At 41.6% G+C, this 19,200-nt stretch overlaps 1 protein-coding gene and 1 long non-coding RNA gene across 4 annotated transcripts in view; one reads left to right on the top strand and one right to left on the bottom strand.

Annotated features, from left to right (window-relative positions):
* Hel89B (histone acetyltransferase 1) overlaps positions 1-4,208 on the top strand; it is a 116,526-nt gene extending 112,318 nt beyond the window's left edge. For both annotated transcript variants that reach the window (XM_067092681.1, XM_067092682.1), the window contains exon 34: positions 595-4,208. In XM_067092681.1, coding sequence (XP_066948782.1) covers positions 595-798 — 204 coding nt within the window. In that variant the 3' untranslated portion in view covers positions 799-4,208. The remainder of the gene's footprint in view (positions 1-594) is intronic.
* LOC136832071 (uncharacterized) overlaps positions 1-19,200 on the bottom strand; it is a 111,813-nt gene that overhangs the window by 39,288 nt on the left and 53,325 nt on the right. The window lies entirely within an intron of this gene.

Below are 19,200 nucleotides of genomic sequence, written 5' to 3'. Positions count from 1 at the left end.
TGCAATAAAAATTTTTTCTCAGATTTTGTATGTGTAGATTCAAAGGCCCAACTCAGAGTATATATATATATTTTTTTTAGAGGCAAAAATTGGGGCAGTGTGAAAATTTGACAATTAGATAGGAAGAAACCAGACAGAATGAACAGGAAGCAGAAAGCACAGCAGCTTGAGTGGGAGGGGCAGGGGAACTTGGGATACAAGTTTTATCATCTTTTTGGGTATTGTTATCCTAACTAATGGCGAATCTTTGTTGAAAAAGTCACATGAACATCAAGTCCTAAGCTCCAGCGCATGTCAACACCTGTCCTGTTTCTTAACCAGCAGTTCCAAATATGGAAAGATTTTTTTTTTTTTCCATAATGGCTCTTCATTGGTATTCAAAATATGGATTTTTTTTCAATAATGACTTTATTGGTATTCATAAGTAATTGCATTATGTTGCAAAACTTAATACATGTAGCATTTATTCTGCCTTTGCATAATTTTTCTATCAACTTAATTGAGAACTTTATACAGTATAAGATGTAATCATGAATATTTTTAAAGATTTTCTTGGGTTGTATTTTATAATTAACTGAATTCTATATATTTCAGCTGTTGGATCTTTTCTCCCTTGATTCCAAAAAGGGAGAAACCTCTAAGGATTCTCAGGGCCGGAAAGGGACAAATACTCAAGCTCTTGGTATTGGTGCTTCAGGAGCAAAGGCTGTGTTGGAAAACTTGCCCGAACTTTGGGATGATGACCAGTATGAAAGTGAATATGATTTAACAGCATTTATGGCAATGTTGAAAAAATAATTTGCTGTATTCATCACTCCCAAAGCCAGATAAAAATGGGTATAGTATTATGTTCATATCTTCATTCTTATAGAATTTATAGAGCTCTCTAGACTAACACCAAGTGTTTAGTGCCAGAGACTTTGCAATTTCAACTTTCCGTTATATTGCTCTGTAGTAATAGAAATTTTATATGACATTTGACATGCTTCTTGCACTCGGATTAAGTCTTAACTGTGACATTGCCTGATATAAATCCTAGTAAATGAAGCAGAAGCAAGCAGTGATTTCTAAAAAAAAAGTACAAGAAATTAGGAAATGTTTATAAACATTGTTATCCAGTTAGCAACATTTTAGTCAAGTTTTAAACTTTTTTTTTTTCTAATTTACTGAATTTTTTTTTAATTTGCCGACAGAAAACTTGAGATTAATGTTAGCTATATTCTTATTGTTAGAACAGTTAGTAAGAACAATTTTTTCTTGAACAAAATGATTGAGAAAGTGCTAGTCATTAAGATCTACCTTTCTTTATTACTCTTACATAAAAGAAACATTCCTTAAGCTACAGTACTTTACTTCTATCCTTTTGTAAATTTCCAGTCCACATGTATATTAGGTTATTTTTTCATAATTTCCCAAATCCGCTAGTTTTATGGACTTCAAATTCTTTGTCCTAACTGGTTCAAATTAATAACATTTATGTCCATAGATTTCTTAGTGTATTTCATTATCAAGAGTTGTTTAGATATTTATCTTCACACTAACCCAAACAATTACCTTACCAGAGCTGTTGTACCTTGGTACTTGAAAGGCAGATTTACTTATTCAAAAACAGATCACTTGCAATTTTCAAAAGAGGGAGGAATATCACCATAGTTACCAAAAATGTTGTGCTTAGGTTTAGAAGAGGGATTTTTAAGCATTTTAAAAAAAATAATTTTTAAAAATTCTGATTTTGCTCTCCACTTAAAAACCTTAGTTTGGATGAAAAATCCATCTGTCTGCCTAATATGTTAAGGTAGTAAGAGTTTTTACTTTTATTTCCATGTCCCAGAAGAGTTTGATCCAGGATAATGGTCACAATGAATGAGTTACAAGGCTTGCATGTTATCCTGCTTGCTTTATGATAAAGAAAGATAGCCCACCTGTGTACAACAGCTAACTAGATTTAAAAGATTCTATTATCAGTGCTTCAAGATGATCACCCTGGCTGGAATAACAGATAAATGTGGTTGCCAGAATACGGCAACTTCTGACCCTATTTATCCATATGTAAAAAACTGTACTGGGTAAGCCACTTAAAAAGAATGAGTGACAGTTGAGTTCTAAAGAAACTATTATATGGAGAAGTAGATAAAAAGAAAAGGTTGTATCTGTACAATATAAAGTGATTGAGAAGAAAGTGCCAGGACTGAAGACTCTGGAACACAGATGGTCAGAGAAGAAGGCTGTGTTGCTTGTGTGAAGGAGAGTCATTTTAGAGGGCATAACCTGATTCATCATAACTAATGCTTGATGGAGAGCAGTCATAAGCGCCTGTACTACTTTGACTGTTCCTATCACAGACCTGTCATTCAACATGAACCTCTTAATTTATTAATACATAGGTGTTAGGAGGAAGGATGGGAAAGGGAGAGGGAGGTGGAAAGGATGACCTACAAATGGTTGAAAACATAGGCTAAAAGAAGTACTGGAAAGGAAGGGTCTTAATACTGAGGAAGACTGAGAATGCATGCAAGTTGGAGGCAAATAGTGCAGGGTAGTATCTGGAGGTGTTTGACACAATGCTGATTAGCCTTTGTGCAGGAATATGAGCTGGTTATGTTGTAGAAAGTTTCTGTACTTGATGCACCCACAACTTTGAGTTAAAGTGTGAATTTTGTAGTTAAGTTTATTTTTTCTCAGGAGCCACCTCCTGTTAAGGAAAATTGCTTTTGTAAAAAAAAATGTTAACCAGACCATTAACAATTTATAACTTTAATAGAGCTGGCCTAAAGGATTTGCTATTAATGAATATATCAGATTCTGTTTAATACATTACAGCTCATGAAAAGTTTAATGACTGGATAAATTGAAAAGTTAGAGTGCCAAATTTCTTTCAAGGAATTATTTTCAATATGTGACAATGTTGTTTGTTTAAAATAGTACAATAGCAAAAAATATGGTTGTAACAGTTGTTCTGCATCCAGAAATTGGGCTGTGGGTATCATTAAGTACCTAATGGGTCAGACACATTTAACTGTGACCAATCCAAAGAGAGAATATTACTTCGTCATTTTTTTTATGAACACCATTATGCAAGGGAACTCTTAATTATAAATTCCTGTTGATGCGCCTTTAGCAATCTTTACTGGTGACCATATTGCAGATACTGTAGTTCTGCTATAAAAATCGACTCACTATTGGTTAAAATTGAATGGTTTCATTAGATGATACTGCAACAAATCCTATACCATATGATTTGGAGCAGCCAGTGTACACTACATAATGTGAACTTTTACATCTGATATGTACTTTGGTGAATATCATGGGGAAATGGCATAGATAAGGACCTAAACCAAATGAAAATTCAGATAAAAAATTAAGTGGACTCACTTTATATCTTAACGTATCTTAACTATAAATAGTTAATAGTTGAATAGCAATACATAAAATTGCATAAGTGAATAGAAGGTTGAGGAAAAAAAGGGAGGCGAACAAGTGCATGATTGTACCCTCAAACAAGGGAACTCATACAGGCTTTAGAACACACAGGCCACTACCCAGTGACTAAGTGTGATACCCAGAGTAATCCAGCTGGCACAACAAGTGCCACTAAATTGTCCACTAGCAATGCACACTGATTCACATGAGAAAATGGGAAGAAGTACCTGAAAGGTACTTCTTCCTCTCTGACTTTTCAAGCGTTCAAAATTTCACTTTTTAAAAATATGCAAGTTGGTCTGACCTTTGAATAATGAAGTTAAGGCTCTAGTAAGGCTATATATTGTTTACTAATAAAATTACAAGGTTTTATGAATAGTGAAAGGGAAATGCCAAATCTTACCTAAATGTCTTGATGAGGTTTCTGAATAGTAGTTTATCCAGTATCAGAAATAAAAATTAATAAAAAAGTACACTCTTTCTTTTCTCCAACTAACTACCTCAGATCCAACTTCCAAAATAGCCACAACTGTTTGTCCACTTCTCAGTCACAAAATAATTTATTGATAAAAAGTGGTGGAAGTATTTGTTCTCTATATTACTTCTAGCTTTTTTTTTGTATTTAAGTCAGTTGCCCTGTATTTTGTGTTGAGATTTTTTTTTGCAACTTAATCAGTTGCTTTGTATTTTTTGTACTGTGATCATTGTACTGGGTATTTAATAATGTTAACAAAAAATGTGTCATCAAGAGCCACTTGTTTTCCTTGTAATAAAATTGTGATAATTTTTCTGAATTGTTATTTTACACTTAGACAGGCCTATAATTGCAGTTTCATAACTTGACATTTATGTGCTGCACTTTTTATGAGTTTCAGCATATTAATTTTCTGTTTATAAGAACAAATCCATCATGAAACCCACTGTGAGAGTTGACATATTAAGCTTAATGTTTTGGTTACACTATCCTTATAAAGAATTACCTAGCTGTTTCATGGATATAATGACCAGCGATCCCACTGATACAAAATATCCTAGGTATGTATTGCAGTTTCGAACCAGTAAGAAACCAGGGTCAGTGTTGTCAAAAGTTAAAAGTATTCTCTTCCTATAAGTATTTTAAAGTTGGGATGGTGCTAAGATTGTAGATATTCAATCCCAATTATTTTATACATTTGATTCTAATGTCCTGGTTAAATATGGAGATACCCACAATAAAATGTTAAAAATAAAATTGATTTTCTTTCCTTCTTACACAGGTCAGTCTGTGAGCCATTGTTAATGTTAGGTGGAGAAGTTTGACTGCTTTGGTACCAGGAGCTTGAATTACCATACAAGGACCTCTTAGACATGGATATGGAATAATGAGACTACTGTACATGTTCCAGCAGAACTATGGCAGTGTGTTTCCCTCCAGGCACAATCCACATTTGGGCCAATACTCCAAAAGCAGTGGATTCTAGGATCTCCTACTTCAACTCCTCCAACGGAGACGAAGTCTCTCTAGAGAGATGTCACTAATACCTGACATGAAGTGGATAGAACCACTGATATTTCCCTTCTGAATCCAAAAGATCTAGAGAACAGTCTTCTGCTTTACATGAGAGATACATCAAGAGAATCTTGTCATTCCAATGCTGCAATCATGCATTGAAGGGACCCTCCTGACAGGGTCCACCCAACCCCATCTGAAGTGTTTGTACCTTTTTAGTAGTAGTGAGATATCCTGGACTTCTGTACTGCCAGGCAGTGGTGATATGACTGCCTTGGCTCAATCAGTTCATGTAGGCTTCCCTGATAGAATCTTCTGCTTGCTGTTTTCTTTACAGTACTGCCAGGCAGTGATAATACAACTGCCTTGGCTCATCAGTTCATGTGGGCTTCCCTAATAGGGAATTCAGCTTGCTGTATTTTCTATATGGCCAGGCAGTGATGGTACAACTGCCTTGGCTTATCAGTTCATGCAGGCTTCCCTAATAGGGAATTCAGCTTGCTGTACTTCTATACTGCCAGGCAGTGATGATATGACTGCCTTGGCTCAATCAGGTAATGCAGGCTTCATTGATGGGAAAATTCTGCTTGCTGTACTTTCTATAATGCCAGGAAGTGATGATAAAACTGCCTTGGCTCATCAGTTCATGCAAGCTTCCCTAATAAGGAATTCAGCTTGCTGTACTTTCTACTAGTATACTGCCAGACAGTGATGATATAACTGCCTTGGCTCAATCAGTTCATGCAAGCTTCCATGATGGGAAAATTCTGCTTGCTGTACTTTCTATACTGCCAGGCAGTGATGATAAAAGTGCCTTGGCTCATCAGTTCATGCAGGCTTCACTAATAGGGAATTCAGCTTGCTGTAGTTTCTGTACTGCCAATCAGTGGTAATACAACTGCCTTGGCTTATCTGAACAGTATCATGGGTGACCCCAAGAGAGTGTAACTCCTTTGAGGACTCACTTGCTACTGAGCATCATCATATAGATGCTATCCATGATGCCTAAGAAGAATTCTGAGGTCTTCGATACGGAAACGGGTATATGTAAAATTCCTCATCCTTTAAACTAGAGGATTGAAAGGCTGCATAGCCTGCCTAGACAGAGATAAGATTCTCACCAAAAATCCTAGGTCATGGGAACAGGATGATGAAAGAAGGCAAATCATTTGTCTAGATCCCCCGTTGATATCCTAGACAATGACAACAATTTACCACTCATACACCTAGTTATAATTTTTTGTTGTCTCCTGGCCTATCATTCCTGGCCAAGAATGAGGACCTTTTTAAAGGAAAAACTTCCTTTTCTGGGATTGACCTGTGTTGCTGAGTGAAATGACCTTATATAGCACACATTTCTAGGTATAAATATTGCTAGATATACCAGAGAAAAAGCTATACAGCTAACAGGATGCCAGAGTTACTACCTCTGGGTCGATTCATCCTTATAGGATGTTGGTATGTCATCTAGGAGCGAGTGGAAGCCACTACCACAGATGCTTAACCCAATAGATTCCTCCTCTCCAAAACCCCTCTACCTAAGAGGTGCCGATACAACGGTCCTTCACCACTCGCTACTACTAATTCTACCCATAATGCCCATCCGCTTATAGCACGCTTTGACAACAACACACGTTTTTCGTGGTGTTATTTTGCATCTTTTTTCCCTTTTTTGATCATTTTGTATCTTCATGATGGCTTCCATCGATCAAGGCACATCTTCATCTAAGTTGAGTATTCAATTTTGGTTTTTTGGGACTCGATCGGGTTAATTAAGTCCCGTTTGTTATTTGCGTTTGATCGGCTCGGGGCCGCCATTTCGTGTTCGTTCGTGGCGGCTGTCCCCAGCATTATCATGTTAATATCTTCTTTCGTTGTAGACGTTTGAAGATTAATTTATTATGATTCTTTTTAATGATAGTTTCACTTTTCGCTCGATCTGACGCGATCGGCTATTATTATATTTTAGATAGTGGAAAGTGAGGCCTAGCCTAAGCTTTCCTTTATATGCTTTATGTAGGTGCATTTTGTAAAATGTTGTTATTATATCATTTCAATTGATTATGTATCAATTTCCTTGAGTCTGATTTGGGTGGTGTTTTAATTTAGCCTACCTGACCAGTTTGGCTCAGCCAAATCTCAGAAGGTAGGCTAAGCTGGCCCCAGTCTTTCTTCCTACTTTGGCTTATAGGCCTAGGTAGGTAAGGTTTTCTTGGGTGGCCTTCGTCCGAGTTTGGGTGCAGGCCCTTCCTCCCTGACCAGTTTGATTCATCAAATCTCGGAAGGTGTGGTTTGGTGCTAGCGCTCTTTCTCGTTCGTCCCTTTGGCGTGTCCTAGCCTACCTGACCAGGAGTTGACTTCGGAAGGTTAGGCTAGGCCATAGATATTATTGTTATCTTTTTCGCCTTATTATGTTTTTCTCACTCCCATTTTATCAGACATTATCTTCTTGGCTCTCCCTTGGGGGCATTTTAGAGCAAAGCTCATTTGCCCCTTCGGTTGAGATGACACTTCTTGGAAGGTGCCTAGGCACCTGACCTGTTGCTGTCGCCATGTTTTCAGCTCCCGCTTCTCCACCGTTCAACCATCCGGACTTGTTCCGGCGGCTATCGTTAGCTCGCTTTTAGCTCCTAGTAGGAACTATAGCTTGAGCGTTGTTGCCTTTTGTTTACGGCGGAATTGTAGAGCAGCTGGGATGAATATTGTTTGTAGTAATTGTATTGTTATTTCTGCTCCTGCTTCTCTGCCGTTCCGTCATCCGGACCCGTTCTGGTGGCTATCGTTAGCTCGCTTTAGCTCCTAGTAAGGACTATAGCTTGAGCGTCGTTGCCTTTGTTTACGGCGGAATTGTAGAGGAGCCGGAATGAATATTGTTTGTATTATCTGTATTGTTATTGTTATTACTGTAGTTTCTGTGAGCGGTGTTCGGTGAATCAGTCCCGAACCTTCGCTCCGGCGACTAGCCCTCTCTGGTTGTTGATTTCTGTGTGTGGTTATTTTTCGTGACGCTCCGGCGTCATCGGAATTGCTTTCCGGTGTGATCTGCTTCAGGTTTGGCCCACCTGTTTAGATCGCATTGGAGTGTTCCGCCGTAACCCCAGTTCTCAACTCTGGCGTAGAGAGGAATATTATAACTTTAAGTATTACTAGTTTAGCCGTTCCGGCGCTTCTATTTGATACTCGTGTATCAATTCCTCTTACAGGTGGTTCATTGCCAGGAGCCAGGCTGTAATACCTACCTACAGCAACCCTGTGGCCACGTAGCACGCAGGTCGCATGCCGGCTGTGAAGTCGAGGTCAATAATCATCTCGTCTGGCATCCAGATGGCTGCGATGTGTGCTACGCTCTTTACTTAGATGTAATTGATGATTCGGTATGTTAACCTTTATTTCACACTCTGTTGTTTCAAGCAACTCTAAGTATACTTGATTAAAAGATAGAATCTTTGTCAATTCCTTATATTGACATTATATTTGATTACAGGTCCCTCGGTCCCGTCAAGCCTTGTCTCCAGCGACTCTGAAGATCTGGGTCGGCGGCTTCGGTCGCAACGTTGGTCAGGGGTGCCCCTATGTTCTGGCAGAGGACATTTGTAATATCCTCTACCCTAATGCTAGGGCCTCTGCAGCTGTAGCCCCCGAAGTGGCGGAACCCCTGATCAACAAGATTAGACTTGAGACTCAGGTCTCGCCAGAAGATCAAGAGCTGTGCGGGGAAGTGGCCGAGGAAGTGGCCAACATCAATCTAGACATCGAGCCTATGGCCATCGACCCAGAGGAGGAAGGTAGGGATGTAAGTGAGGCAGGTAAATGTAATAATCCATTGTCTCTTAGCTCACCTGCGTCTTCGTCTTCATCCTTTCAAGGATTCTCTAAGGTCTCCACCTTGGGGGCCCGTTCGGGGTCGGTGATCCCCAAGGTGAAGTCCTCGATGAAGACGAAGACTTTACCTAAATTGTCAAAACCCCCGAAAACTCCATCCATGCCGAGCTCCGCCAAGGCGTCGTTGGCTCCCAAGCCTTCGACTTCCTCCAGAAGGCTACTCCCCCTTCTAAGGGGTCGAGAGCGAAGTCAAGTAGGTCTAAAAAACCTGACTTTGACCCTGAAGCCTTTGCAGAGTCAATGATGAAGATGCTCTCAGAACAAGTCACTTCTCAGTTCGAGGCGATGTCTCGCGATCTTGCCTTGAGTTGTCAGGGAAGTATGTTCAATCCTTGGCGGAGAGACTAAAAACTCAAGAGGAGTCGCTTGCCAGACTAGTTAGTTTAGGTCTGGTACAGCAACAAAGTTACACCATCCCAGATGCCTCAAAGCTGCCAGCGTATGAGGATTGTAACCTTTGGCGTCTCGCTTTCAATGCCCCCTTCGCTAATGGTAAATTAACCATCGAAGGCTGTGGCACCTGCCCCGTGGAAGATTAAGAGTTCTTCCCGGCGGATCTTGTTTTTCCCTTCCCGGGGTACGCTCGTCTTTCTGAGGAAGCCCTGGTAAGGGAAGATAAGATTCCCAAGGAGACGGTGATCTTTCCTAGGGACCAAGCGCAGTCGGCATGGGTTAGGATCCTCTCTGACTGGGAGTGTAAGAACATGAAATTGACTCCTCATAAAGGCCGGTTTATAATGTTCACAGTTAATGAGGATGTTCCAACTCCTTGCACCTCCAAGGTAGCGGAGTTAACCCTTCAGGCCGGAACAGAGGAGAAGCCAATGCCACAGCTTCGTGAGACGGAACCTACCTCTCTTCTCTTTCCAGGAGACTTAGAATGCTGGGCTGGGGCTCCGGAAACCTTTACTGTGGGTAAACTGGATCCGGAGTGTGCTTCGAATCTCTTTAGCGAACAGTTACCCAGGATTCCGGAGTCTCTGATCAAAGCTGAGTATGAGGCTAGGTGCCGTCTCAGCAGGTCCATTAACTCCGTCACCTCGGCGGAGTTGACATCTGCAATGTATAAGGATGAACCTCTGTTCAGGATCCTGACTAAGTCACTTCTGGCCTCGTTCCAGAGTGATTTATTCAACTTTGTAGTGGCAAGAAGGAACTGCCGGAAATTTGTTCTGGCCGACGCTACCATCCGTCATGAGCTGAACAAACTTATCAAATCCTCTGTCTGGGGGACCAACCTCTTCCCTGAGGACATGGTGAACTCAGTCATCAGTGAAGCCTCAAGGGCCAATCAAAATCTCAGAATTCGTTGGGGACTTCCTTTCAAGAGGAAGTCTTCAGAGTTTTCGGGCCCCCAACCTAAAGGCAGGAAGAGAACTAGGAGGTTCCACCCTTACAAGGCACCCCAGACCCAGACAATTGTTCAGGCAGTTCCAGTAAGTCAAATTGCTCAGCCTTCCACCTCCAAGGGACATCCTCAATATGTTTTGCTGAACCAACCAGCCCACCACCCTGCTGGTCCAGCAACTCATGTCTCCTCCCCGGCCTTCAACCCCACTTATGAATCGCAGGCATCCTTTCAAGGCTACCGCCAATTTAGGGGCAATAGAGGTAGAGGAAGTGTTCGATCCAGGCCCGGTTCCAGACTCCAATCTAGAGGCAGAGGCTCAAGAGGAGGCAGGGATAATAAGCCCTCTATTAAGTGAGCCCCCTCAGGTAGGTGGGAGATTGCGCCTCTTCAGGGACCATTGGACATTCAGTCCATGGGCCCACAGTATTATTTCAAAGAGCCTAGGGTGGAGCTAGATAGGGGGACCTCCTCCACCAGTCAGGTTCTATCAGACTCCAACACCGGATCTGTTAGACTATGCAAAAGACCTTCTTTTAAAGAAGGCAATAAAGAAAGTCAGGCATCTAAAATTTCAAGGACGCTTGTTCAGCGTGCCAAAGAAAGACTCAGACAAGAGAAGAGTGATTTTAGACCTATCAACTCTAAATTCTTACATTCAATGCGACAAGTTCTGTATGTTGACCGTCTCTCAGGTGCGGACCTTACTTCCCCATGGGGCCGTCACCACCTCTATAGATCTTACAGACGCTTATTATCATGTTCCAATAGCGAGAAACTTCTCCCCCTATCTAGGGTTCAGATTAGGCAGACAGGCTTACTCGTTCAGGGTAATGCCCTTCGGGCTCAACATAGCATCCAGGATCTTCATCAAACTGGGAGAAGCCATGGTACAAGAACTGAGATCTCAAGGTATCAAACTTGTGGCTTATCTAGACGATTGGCTAATCTGGGCCTCCAGCGACTCCGAATGTCGGAGGTCGACCAGGAAAGTCATTCAGTTCCTAGCGTATCTAGGTTTTCATATAAATACAATGAAATCTCATCTGACTCCGGCAGCCAAATTTCAGTGGCTGGGCATCCAGTGGGACTTAAGCACCCACAAACTTTCGATTCCCCCAGCAAAATGCAAAGAGATAGCCAAAGCAACAAGACAGTTTCTCAAGTGCAAACGAGCCTCTTGTCGCACTCAAGAAAGAATCCTAGGTTCCCTTCAGTTTGCATCAGTAACAGACCTTCTCAAAGCAAAACTGAAGGACATAAATCGAGTGTGGCGGAGACGAGCCAATTGCAATTTCAGGGACAAAGTCTCCCTCATACCTCCAATCTTAAAGAAAAGACTTCGCCCTTGGACAACGGCCAAAAGTCTTCCCAAATCAATTCCTTTACAATTCCCCCCTCCAGCCCTGATCATCCATACGGATGCATCTCTTACCGGTTGGGGAGGTTACTCACAATACAAGAAAGTTCAAGGAACCTGGTTGAATCCCTTTCGTCACTTCCACATAAACATTCTGGAAGCAATGGCAGTTTTCTTGACTGAAACGCTTGCGTCCACCAGGAACATACATGTCAGATTAGTTCTGGACAGTGCAGTGATAGTTCATTGTCTGAACAGGGGAGGTTCCAAGACAAGCCACATAAATCATGTAATGATAGCAATTTTTTCATTAGCAATGAAAAATCATTGGCACTTGTCAGCCACACATCTGTCAGGAGTAAGGAGCGTGATTGCAGATTCTCTGTCAAGAACGACTCCTCTGGAATCAGAATGGTCTCTAGACAAGAAATCCTTCAATTGGATTTGCCAACAGATTCCCGGGCTCCAGGTGGACCTGTTTGCCACGGAATCGAATCACAAACTCCCATGTTATATAGCTCCGAACCTGGACCCTCGGGCTTACACTACAGACGCAATGTCAATAGACTGGAACAAATGGCAGAAAGTCTACCTATTTCCTCCAGTAAATCTTCTGTGGAAAGTTCTACACAAACTCAGGCCATTCAAAGGTCGAATAGCCTTAGTAGCCCCCAACTGGCCGAAGAGCAACTGGTTTCCTCTTCTGTTAGAGCTGAAACTCAGAGCCTTTCAGATTCCTCATCCAATATTAACCCAAGTAGTACAAACTCAGACTGTGTCAGCTTCCTCAGGAATGCTGAATGCCCTAACTTTATGGATTTCATGAAGTTTTGGCTCAGAAAAATGCTAATGTTGATCCTCTGAACACAATGTTTTTGGAATCAGATAAGAGAGAATCTACTCTTCGTCAGTATGATTCGGCAGTAAGAAAACTTGCTAACTTCCTGAAAGAATCAGACGTTCATACTATGACTACGAATCTCACAATCTCATTTTTTAAGGCCCTTTTTGATAAAGGTCTGGCGGCTAGTACCATTACTACAACTAAATCCGCCTTAAAGAAGGTATTCCAGTGGGGATTTAACATTGACCTAACGGATTCATATTTTTCATCTATTCCTAAAGCTTGTGCTCGTCTTAGACCAACAACCCGTCCTAAAACGGTTTCTTGGTTTTTAAATGATGTTTTAAAATTAGCCTCAGACACAAATAATGAATCTTGCTCTTATTTGACTCTTCTTAGAAAAACTGTTTTTAATTAGCCTGGCTTCAGGAGCTAGAATCTCTGAACTTTCAGCCCTTTCTAGAGAGTCGAATCATGTGGATTTCCTCCCATCAGGAGAGGTTCTACTCTCTCCGGATCAAATGTTTTTAGCCAAGAATGAAGACCCTCTAATTAGGTGGTCTCCCTGGAAGATTATACCTCTCCCGGAGGATCCTTCCCTATGTCCGGTGGTTACATTAAAAGCCTACCTTGAAAGGACTTCTCAAAGGTCTTCAGGTCCACTTTTTGTTAGAGAGAATGGTGGAACCATCTCCTTGAATGGTATTAGACAACAAATACTTTATTTTATTAAACAAGCCAACCTGGATTCAATCCCCCAGGTCCATGATATCCGGGCTGTAGCCACCTCAGTTAATTACTTCCAACATATGAATTTTGATGAAATTAAGAAATATACGGGCTGGAAATCCCCTAGAGTCTTTAAACGTCACTACCTTAAATCCCTGGAGGCTCTGAAATTTTCTGCTGTCGCTGCAGGGAACATTGTTTCCCCAGAGTCAGCCTAATATTATGTTATTTTGACAATTAATCCTTTTTATGTTTACAAGCTTTTTTGGTCAATTCTCTGCTACTATTTCACTCAGCGACACAGGTCGATCCCAGAAAAGGGATTTTGACAAAGGAAAAATCTATTTCTGGGTGAAGACCTATGTCGCTCAGTGAACCCTCCCCTCTCTATATTTCCCACCCTAGGCTAGCCAAAAGCTTGGGTGCTATTTCGGGATGGGCATTATGGGTAGAATTAGTAGTAGCGAGTGGTGAAGGACCGTTGTATCGGCACCTCTTAGGTAGAGGGGTTTTGGAGAGGAGGAATCTATTGGGTTAAGCATCTGTGGTAGTGACTTCCACTCGCTCCTAGATGACATACCGACATCCTATAAGGATGAATCGACCCAGAGGTAGTAACTCTGGCATCCTGTTAGCTATATAGCTTTTTCTCTGGTATATCTAGCAATATTTATACCTAGAAATGTGTGCTATATAAGGACATTTCACTGAGCAACGCAGGTCTTCACCCAGAAATAGATTTTTCCTTTGTCAAAATCCATTTTCTGATAAAGGAACCCAATATTTCATATAAAATATTATGCCTGGTTCAAGCACAAACGGTTTACCTACAACTTACCACAAAACAAGCCACTCTCTCTACATGGGCTGATATGAAGTTTTCATAACAAAACTAATATTGTAATACTTACCCGAGCACCTGAATTAGCCCTGGTCACCTGACCAGCCCGAACTACATCCCCATAGCTTTTACCCACTAAGTGGGTAATTAACCGTCAGCGTTACCAACGCTTACAGGAAAATCTGTCAAATGAGTTACCTGAAGTACCGTTGGCAACACTGCTGCAAGTCCCGGCCGAGTGGGGCTGAGATCCCCAATTGCATTGTTCACTAATCAAATTGAAGTGGGGAGGAGGGTGGGAATCATTCAGGTGTTCAGGTAAGTATTACAATATTAGTTTTATTATGAAAACTTCATATTGCAATACACTCCCTGAACACCTGAATTAGCCAGATTAACAACATTTTTAAGGAGGTGGGATCAATCTAATTCAGCCCGACCTTGCAACAGGGAAAGCAGGTAACTCATTATTCGCCTACTTTGTATAAATGAATACATATATCCTCACCTGGTTATCCCATTCGGCAGGTGAGAATGTTTGTAGAGAGAGTACCCCCGACGTCGGTCTCATGTCTAAGTACTGTCTGAGTCGAGCTACCTCTCATGTGGTATTCAAACCTCCTCATGGATAGAGAGTAGCCTTAATAAAAAAAACCAACTTACCATGTGGCTAATCACAGCCTCCCATGATTAGTGGAGAACGACGAACCTCCCATGTGGCTAATCAAAGCACTCTCGTGTATGGAGGGGTACGATGAACCTCCCATGTGGCTAATCAAAGCACTCTCATGTATGGAGGGGTACGAAGAAGTTGGGTGTGCAGGATCTTCGAGTTCTTCGCCACCTGTTGCCGCCGATGTCTGCGCAGAAGTTGAAGAAAACAAACCTGTCCACTGGATCTTCCTAACTTCACAGTACTAACGTCAAACTTAATATTCTCACTATGAACCCCGACTAACAGAGAATCCAAAATTCTAAAGTTCGTCAGACTACATTCATTACCTAGAGTTGCTCCCACCCTTAACATTACTACGTAATTATAAGATCGAGTTTGTCGTCACAAAGAGACCAAGCGAGAAACTTCTTCTTCGAAGAAACTGAATGTCTGAGGTAGAAAGTCGTGAAAACCGACACCGTCTTCCTAGTGGCCGCTTCTAAGAACCTCCGAACTAAGAGAGAGCCCCCTTAGCTAAATGAACGCACCCATGATAGAAGGGTTAGCTGCTATACACGGACTAAAAGAATAACTTTCATGTAAAAAGGAGAACGATGAATCTCCCAAGTGGCTATTCAGATCCCATCCAATAATGAGGGAATAGGGTAGTGTGTCGAGCCGATGACCCTCTGTCCTGCAGGTTGCGGCAAAGGCCGACGAGGGAAGTAGTATCCCATCGCCGACGAAACAACCTAGGCTAGCCTACAAGAGCACCGCTTTGGACTCTCGTAGGAAAACTATCAAAGACTAAGATACTTAAGACGTACTAAACACAAGTTCATGTGATTATACTATCACTGTTGCTTAAGATTCTAAAGCCTAAAAGTAATTCCTCTATCTGGTTAACCTAATGATCACTGCACTACGTAAATACTACCTTAGCTAAATGAACGCACCCTAGATAATAGACTTTGCCGTTAAACGTGGACTAAGAGAATAACCTTCTGAGTCTTCGCACTAAGAGAATACCACCTCAGCTAATTGAACGAACCCTAGATAGGAGAATTTGCCGCTATACGCGGTGGGGAGAATTGAACGTCTCTTAAGCAAAGGAAGAAAACACAGACGGACTCACAAGTATACCCCAGAGTAGAAGACTGAACCATTCAAGAAAAGAAGATGAAGTGGACATACTCCAAATACTGTGCGGTAATGAAAACTGTTAAATGCTCAATAATGTCACGTCAAATTAAATTGTGTTCCAAGGGCATAGAGCTCGCACCACACGATAATCATGAAGTGTGCCTGCAACTGTGTTTGTGGAGTGAGCACTTATGAACCAGAAACCAGGAACCCTTTCTCCAAAAGTAACTAATCACACCCTTGACAGCGGACGGGAAGTATTCCGCGGTGAGGCAAGAAGTGTACACAGAAGCGGATGGAATTTCTCAACCTTGATAAACAGACCAATATTCGCACCTGACATAAAGACATCCCCACTGATGCCGGAACCGAACACTTCCAGATAAAGAACCTCAAACGAACAAAGCAGAGTTTAGCCTTCGACTTAGTCTTCGCCACGACTTCCGGAAAAGGAGAAATACTAATCATTTCCCGCCTGAGAAACCAGCCTAGGAAAAGTCTCTGAAGCTCGCCCACCTTTTTATCTGCAGTTAAAGCCGAAAGAAAAAAAACACCTAATCAGTTAACATTAGAACTTCCAATAAATCTCACGAGGGAGCCCGAGTCAGCAAGACCAGAGATTAAATTTACGGGAACGTAATAAATCGAAGATCTTACTACTAGAAATTTTTCAGGAAGATGGAAAAATGTACTGCTAAGCGCTGAGCAGTAGCCAGCAATAATCGAAAATGGAAGAATCTTGACTTTCCAAGGACTAAGAAAAAACCAGCTATTTCAGTTATGGCAGGCCTAAAGATGGAATGACCTTCCTTACAACACAGACTTCTCCATGTCAAGCTGACCTGGTAAGCTTACGGGTTGACTTTCTCAAGCTGAAAGAAACACTGCCTAGACATAGCTTTAGTGTGTCTGGACTGTCTAGCTGTTCGCTCGGCAGTCGCCCGCAACTAGGTTCATCACGCAAGAGTTTGGATGATACATGGTGGAAATGCGGTTGTCTAAAAGATCTTCCGCTTGAAGGAAAACATCGGAACTTCTGTAAGGACCATTCGGAATTGCGGAACCGAGGGCATTAGGGCCAGCAAGGAGCTAGAGTCATAGACGACTTGACACTCCCGCAATTCCTGATTACCTGATGGATGAGACCGAAAGGCGGAAAGCATACACCTCTAAATTCTAATAATCTTGTTCCTCCCGAATTCTCTGATGTGACGAGGCAGTTACGATGTCGCAAAACAGACCCACTACTGTGTTGCGCACTAGGACTGAAAAACGCCGGGAAGAGGGGAGACAAAAGATCTTCCGGATGTCAGATGCGCTTCCTCTGACTATCACAAGATCTGACAAGCAAGAATTGTTCCAGATTATACCTGCATTCTCGATATGGAAGTCCCAGTGATTCCTGAGACATACCAGAAGAGAAAACATGGGGGAGACAAGACCTGAATTTAAGTGAGAGAGAGAGAGAGAGAGAGAGAGAGAGAGAGAGAGAGAGAGAGAGAGAGAGAGAGAGAGAGAGAGAGAGAAAACATATGGGGAGACAAGACCCTGGAATTTTAGTGAGAGAGAGAGAGAGAGAGAGAGAGAGAGAGAGAGAGAGAGAGAGAGAGAGAGAGAGAGAGAAACATGTGGGAGACAAGACCCTGGAATTTTAAGTGAGAGAGAGAGAGAGAGAGAGAGAGAGAGAGAGAGAGAGAGAGAGAGAGAGAGAGAGAGAGAGAGAGAAAACGTAGGGAGACAAGACCCTGGAATTTAAGTGAGAGAGAGAGAGAGAGAGAGAGAAAACATGTGGGGAGATAAGACCCTGGAATTTAAGAGAGAGAGAGAGAGAGAGAGAGAGAGAGACATTAATTCTCCCAAGAGGCTTCTCCAAGTGTGTACCGGCTGTTCCCTGTTGAGCAGGAACACCTCTACTTCAACATTTTATACCCTCGACGATGCATACTGTAATTGCTGACACTGGAGACATGAGTTAGAAGCAACAAGTTCGTTATACCGGCCACATCCCCTGAACCCAGAGCAGTTACACTAATCATAGCTTGCTGTGACACTACTGCTGACGACGGCTACACGAAATTGACCATGGAGGAGATATTCTCCTCCCTAAAAGACTGTTGCAGAGCGCAAAGGCGCCCTCAACAGAACCCAGTCCGAATGTCCAGATAGTGAGGTGTAAGTTTAAAAAAAAGAAGTACCTCCTCTTCTGCCAAAGAATGTTGTACAGTCAAACGAATGTTAACCTGGTATGACAACCCCACTGACACCGAAGGGATAATGTGTCCGGTAGTACTGGACCAGAGGGAGAATATCCATCCTGTTTGATGGATGGATGGATGTATGATATTTAGGGCAAAAGCCCAGGCACTGGGGCCAACAAGGCCATTCAGCGCCGTAATGGAAAGAAAATAAATTATGTTAAAGTTATGAATTCATGAAGGAAATGATTAATAAATAAAATGAAGTGATGTGACCAATAAATAAGGGTATGAAGTTTAATGAATGATGCTATATAAATAAAAAAATTAATGTCATTAAAATTCTACGTGATGTAATAAATTATTAAATAAAATTAAATATCGTTAAAAATTTTAATACACTTTTAAAAAGAGATGATAGCAGAAATATCTGCTTCATCTCCCAAAATATCAGACAGGGATTTACCTGAAAATATCTCTCTCTTTGGTTAAAATATCTGGGGCAGACCACCAGAATGTGCTCCACTGTTAGTGTCTCGTCACAGTAAGCACACTCTGGAGGGCTGCTTCCTTCAAAATAAACTGATGGGTCAGACGAGTGTGCCCAATCCTTAATCTCGTTAAAATAACCTCTGGGTCTGTCAAGCTGGAATGACGAAGACCACGGTAGTACATTATCCCTAATATTTCTATGTTTCTTATTATTGGCAAGAAGGGGAGAAGTCCACCTTTCTTGCCATTTACTTAAAACATAAGATCTAATGGGACCTTTTAGATCTGTGTGAGGCACTTTTCTAAAAGAGGTTTCTGATAAAATACTAGCAGCTTTCGCTTCCCTATCTGCCATCTCATTTCCACGAATCCCCACGTGAGAAGGGACCCAACAGAAAGAGACTGATTTACGTCGACAATATATAATGAAAAAGCCACTCCTGAACTTTTTGAATTAATGGATGAAAGCTATTAAATTTTTAATAGCTTCTAAGGTGCTTCTAGAGTGTGAGTATATGACAAAATTAGAGTCACTACTTTGAAAACTAAATCTAGGGCAGACACTACGGCTGTTAATTCGGCAGTAAATATTGATGCAGAGTCAGGTAATTTAGCTGTGTACGCTGTATCACCAAGGATAACAGCGCAACCAACACCACTATCTGACTTAGATCCATCTGTATAAATTTTTGTAAAATTAGTATGGGTAACATCGTGCTCTAAGAATTTTCCCCTAATCTCTTCTACAGTGCAGTCCTTTTGTTAAACAGTTTCTTACATATTGATGCTTCTGGGATAAGCC

This window comes from Macrobrachium rosenbergii, chromosome 49 (assembly GCF_040412425.1).
Source record: "Macrobrachium rosenbergii isolate ZJJX-2024 chromosome 49, ASM4041242v1, whole genome shotgun sequence".
In the NCBI taxonomy this organism is placed as follows: Eukaryota; Metazoa; Arthropoda; class Malacostraca; order Decapoda; family Palaemonidae; genus Macrobrachium; species Macrobrachium rosenbergii.
Note: the sequence above shows the minus strand (reverse complement) of the source record. Positions and strands in the feature narration are given on the sequence as shown.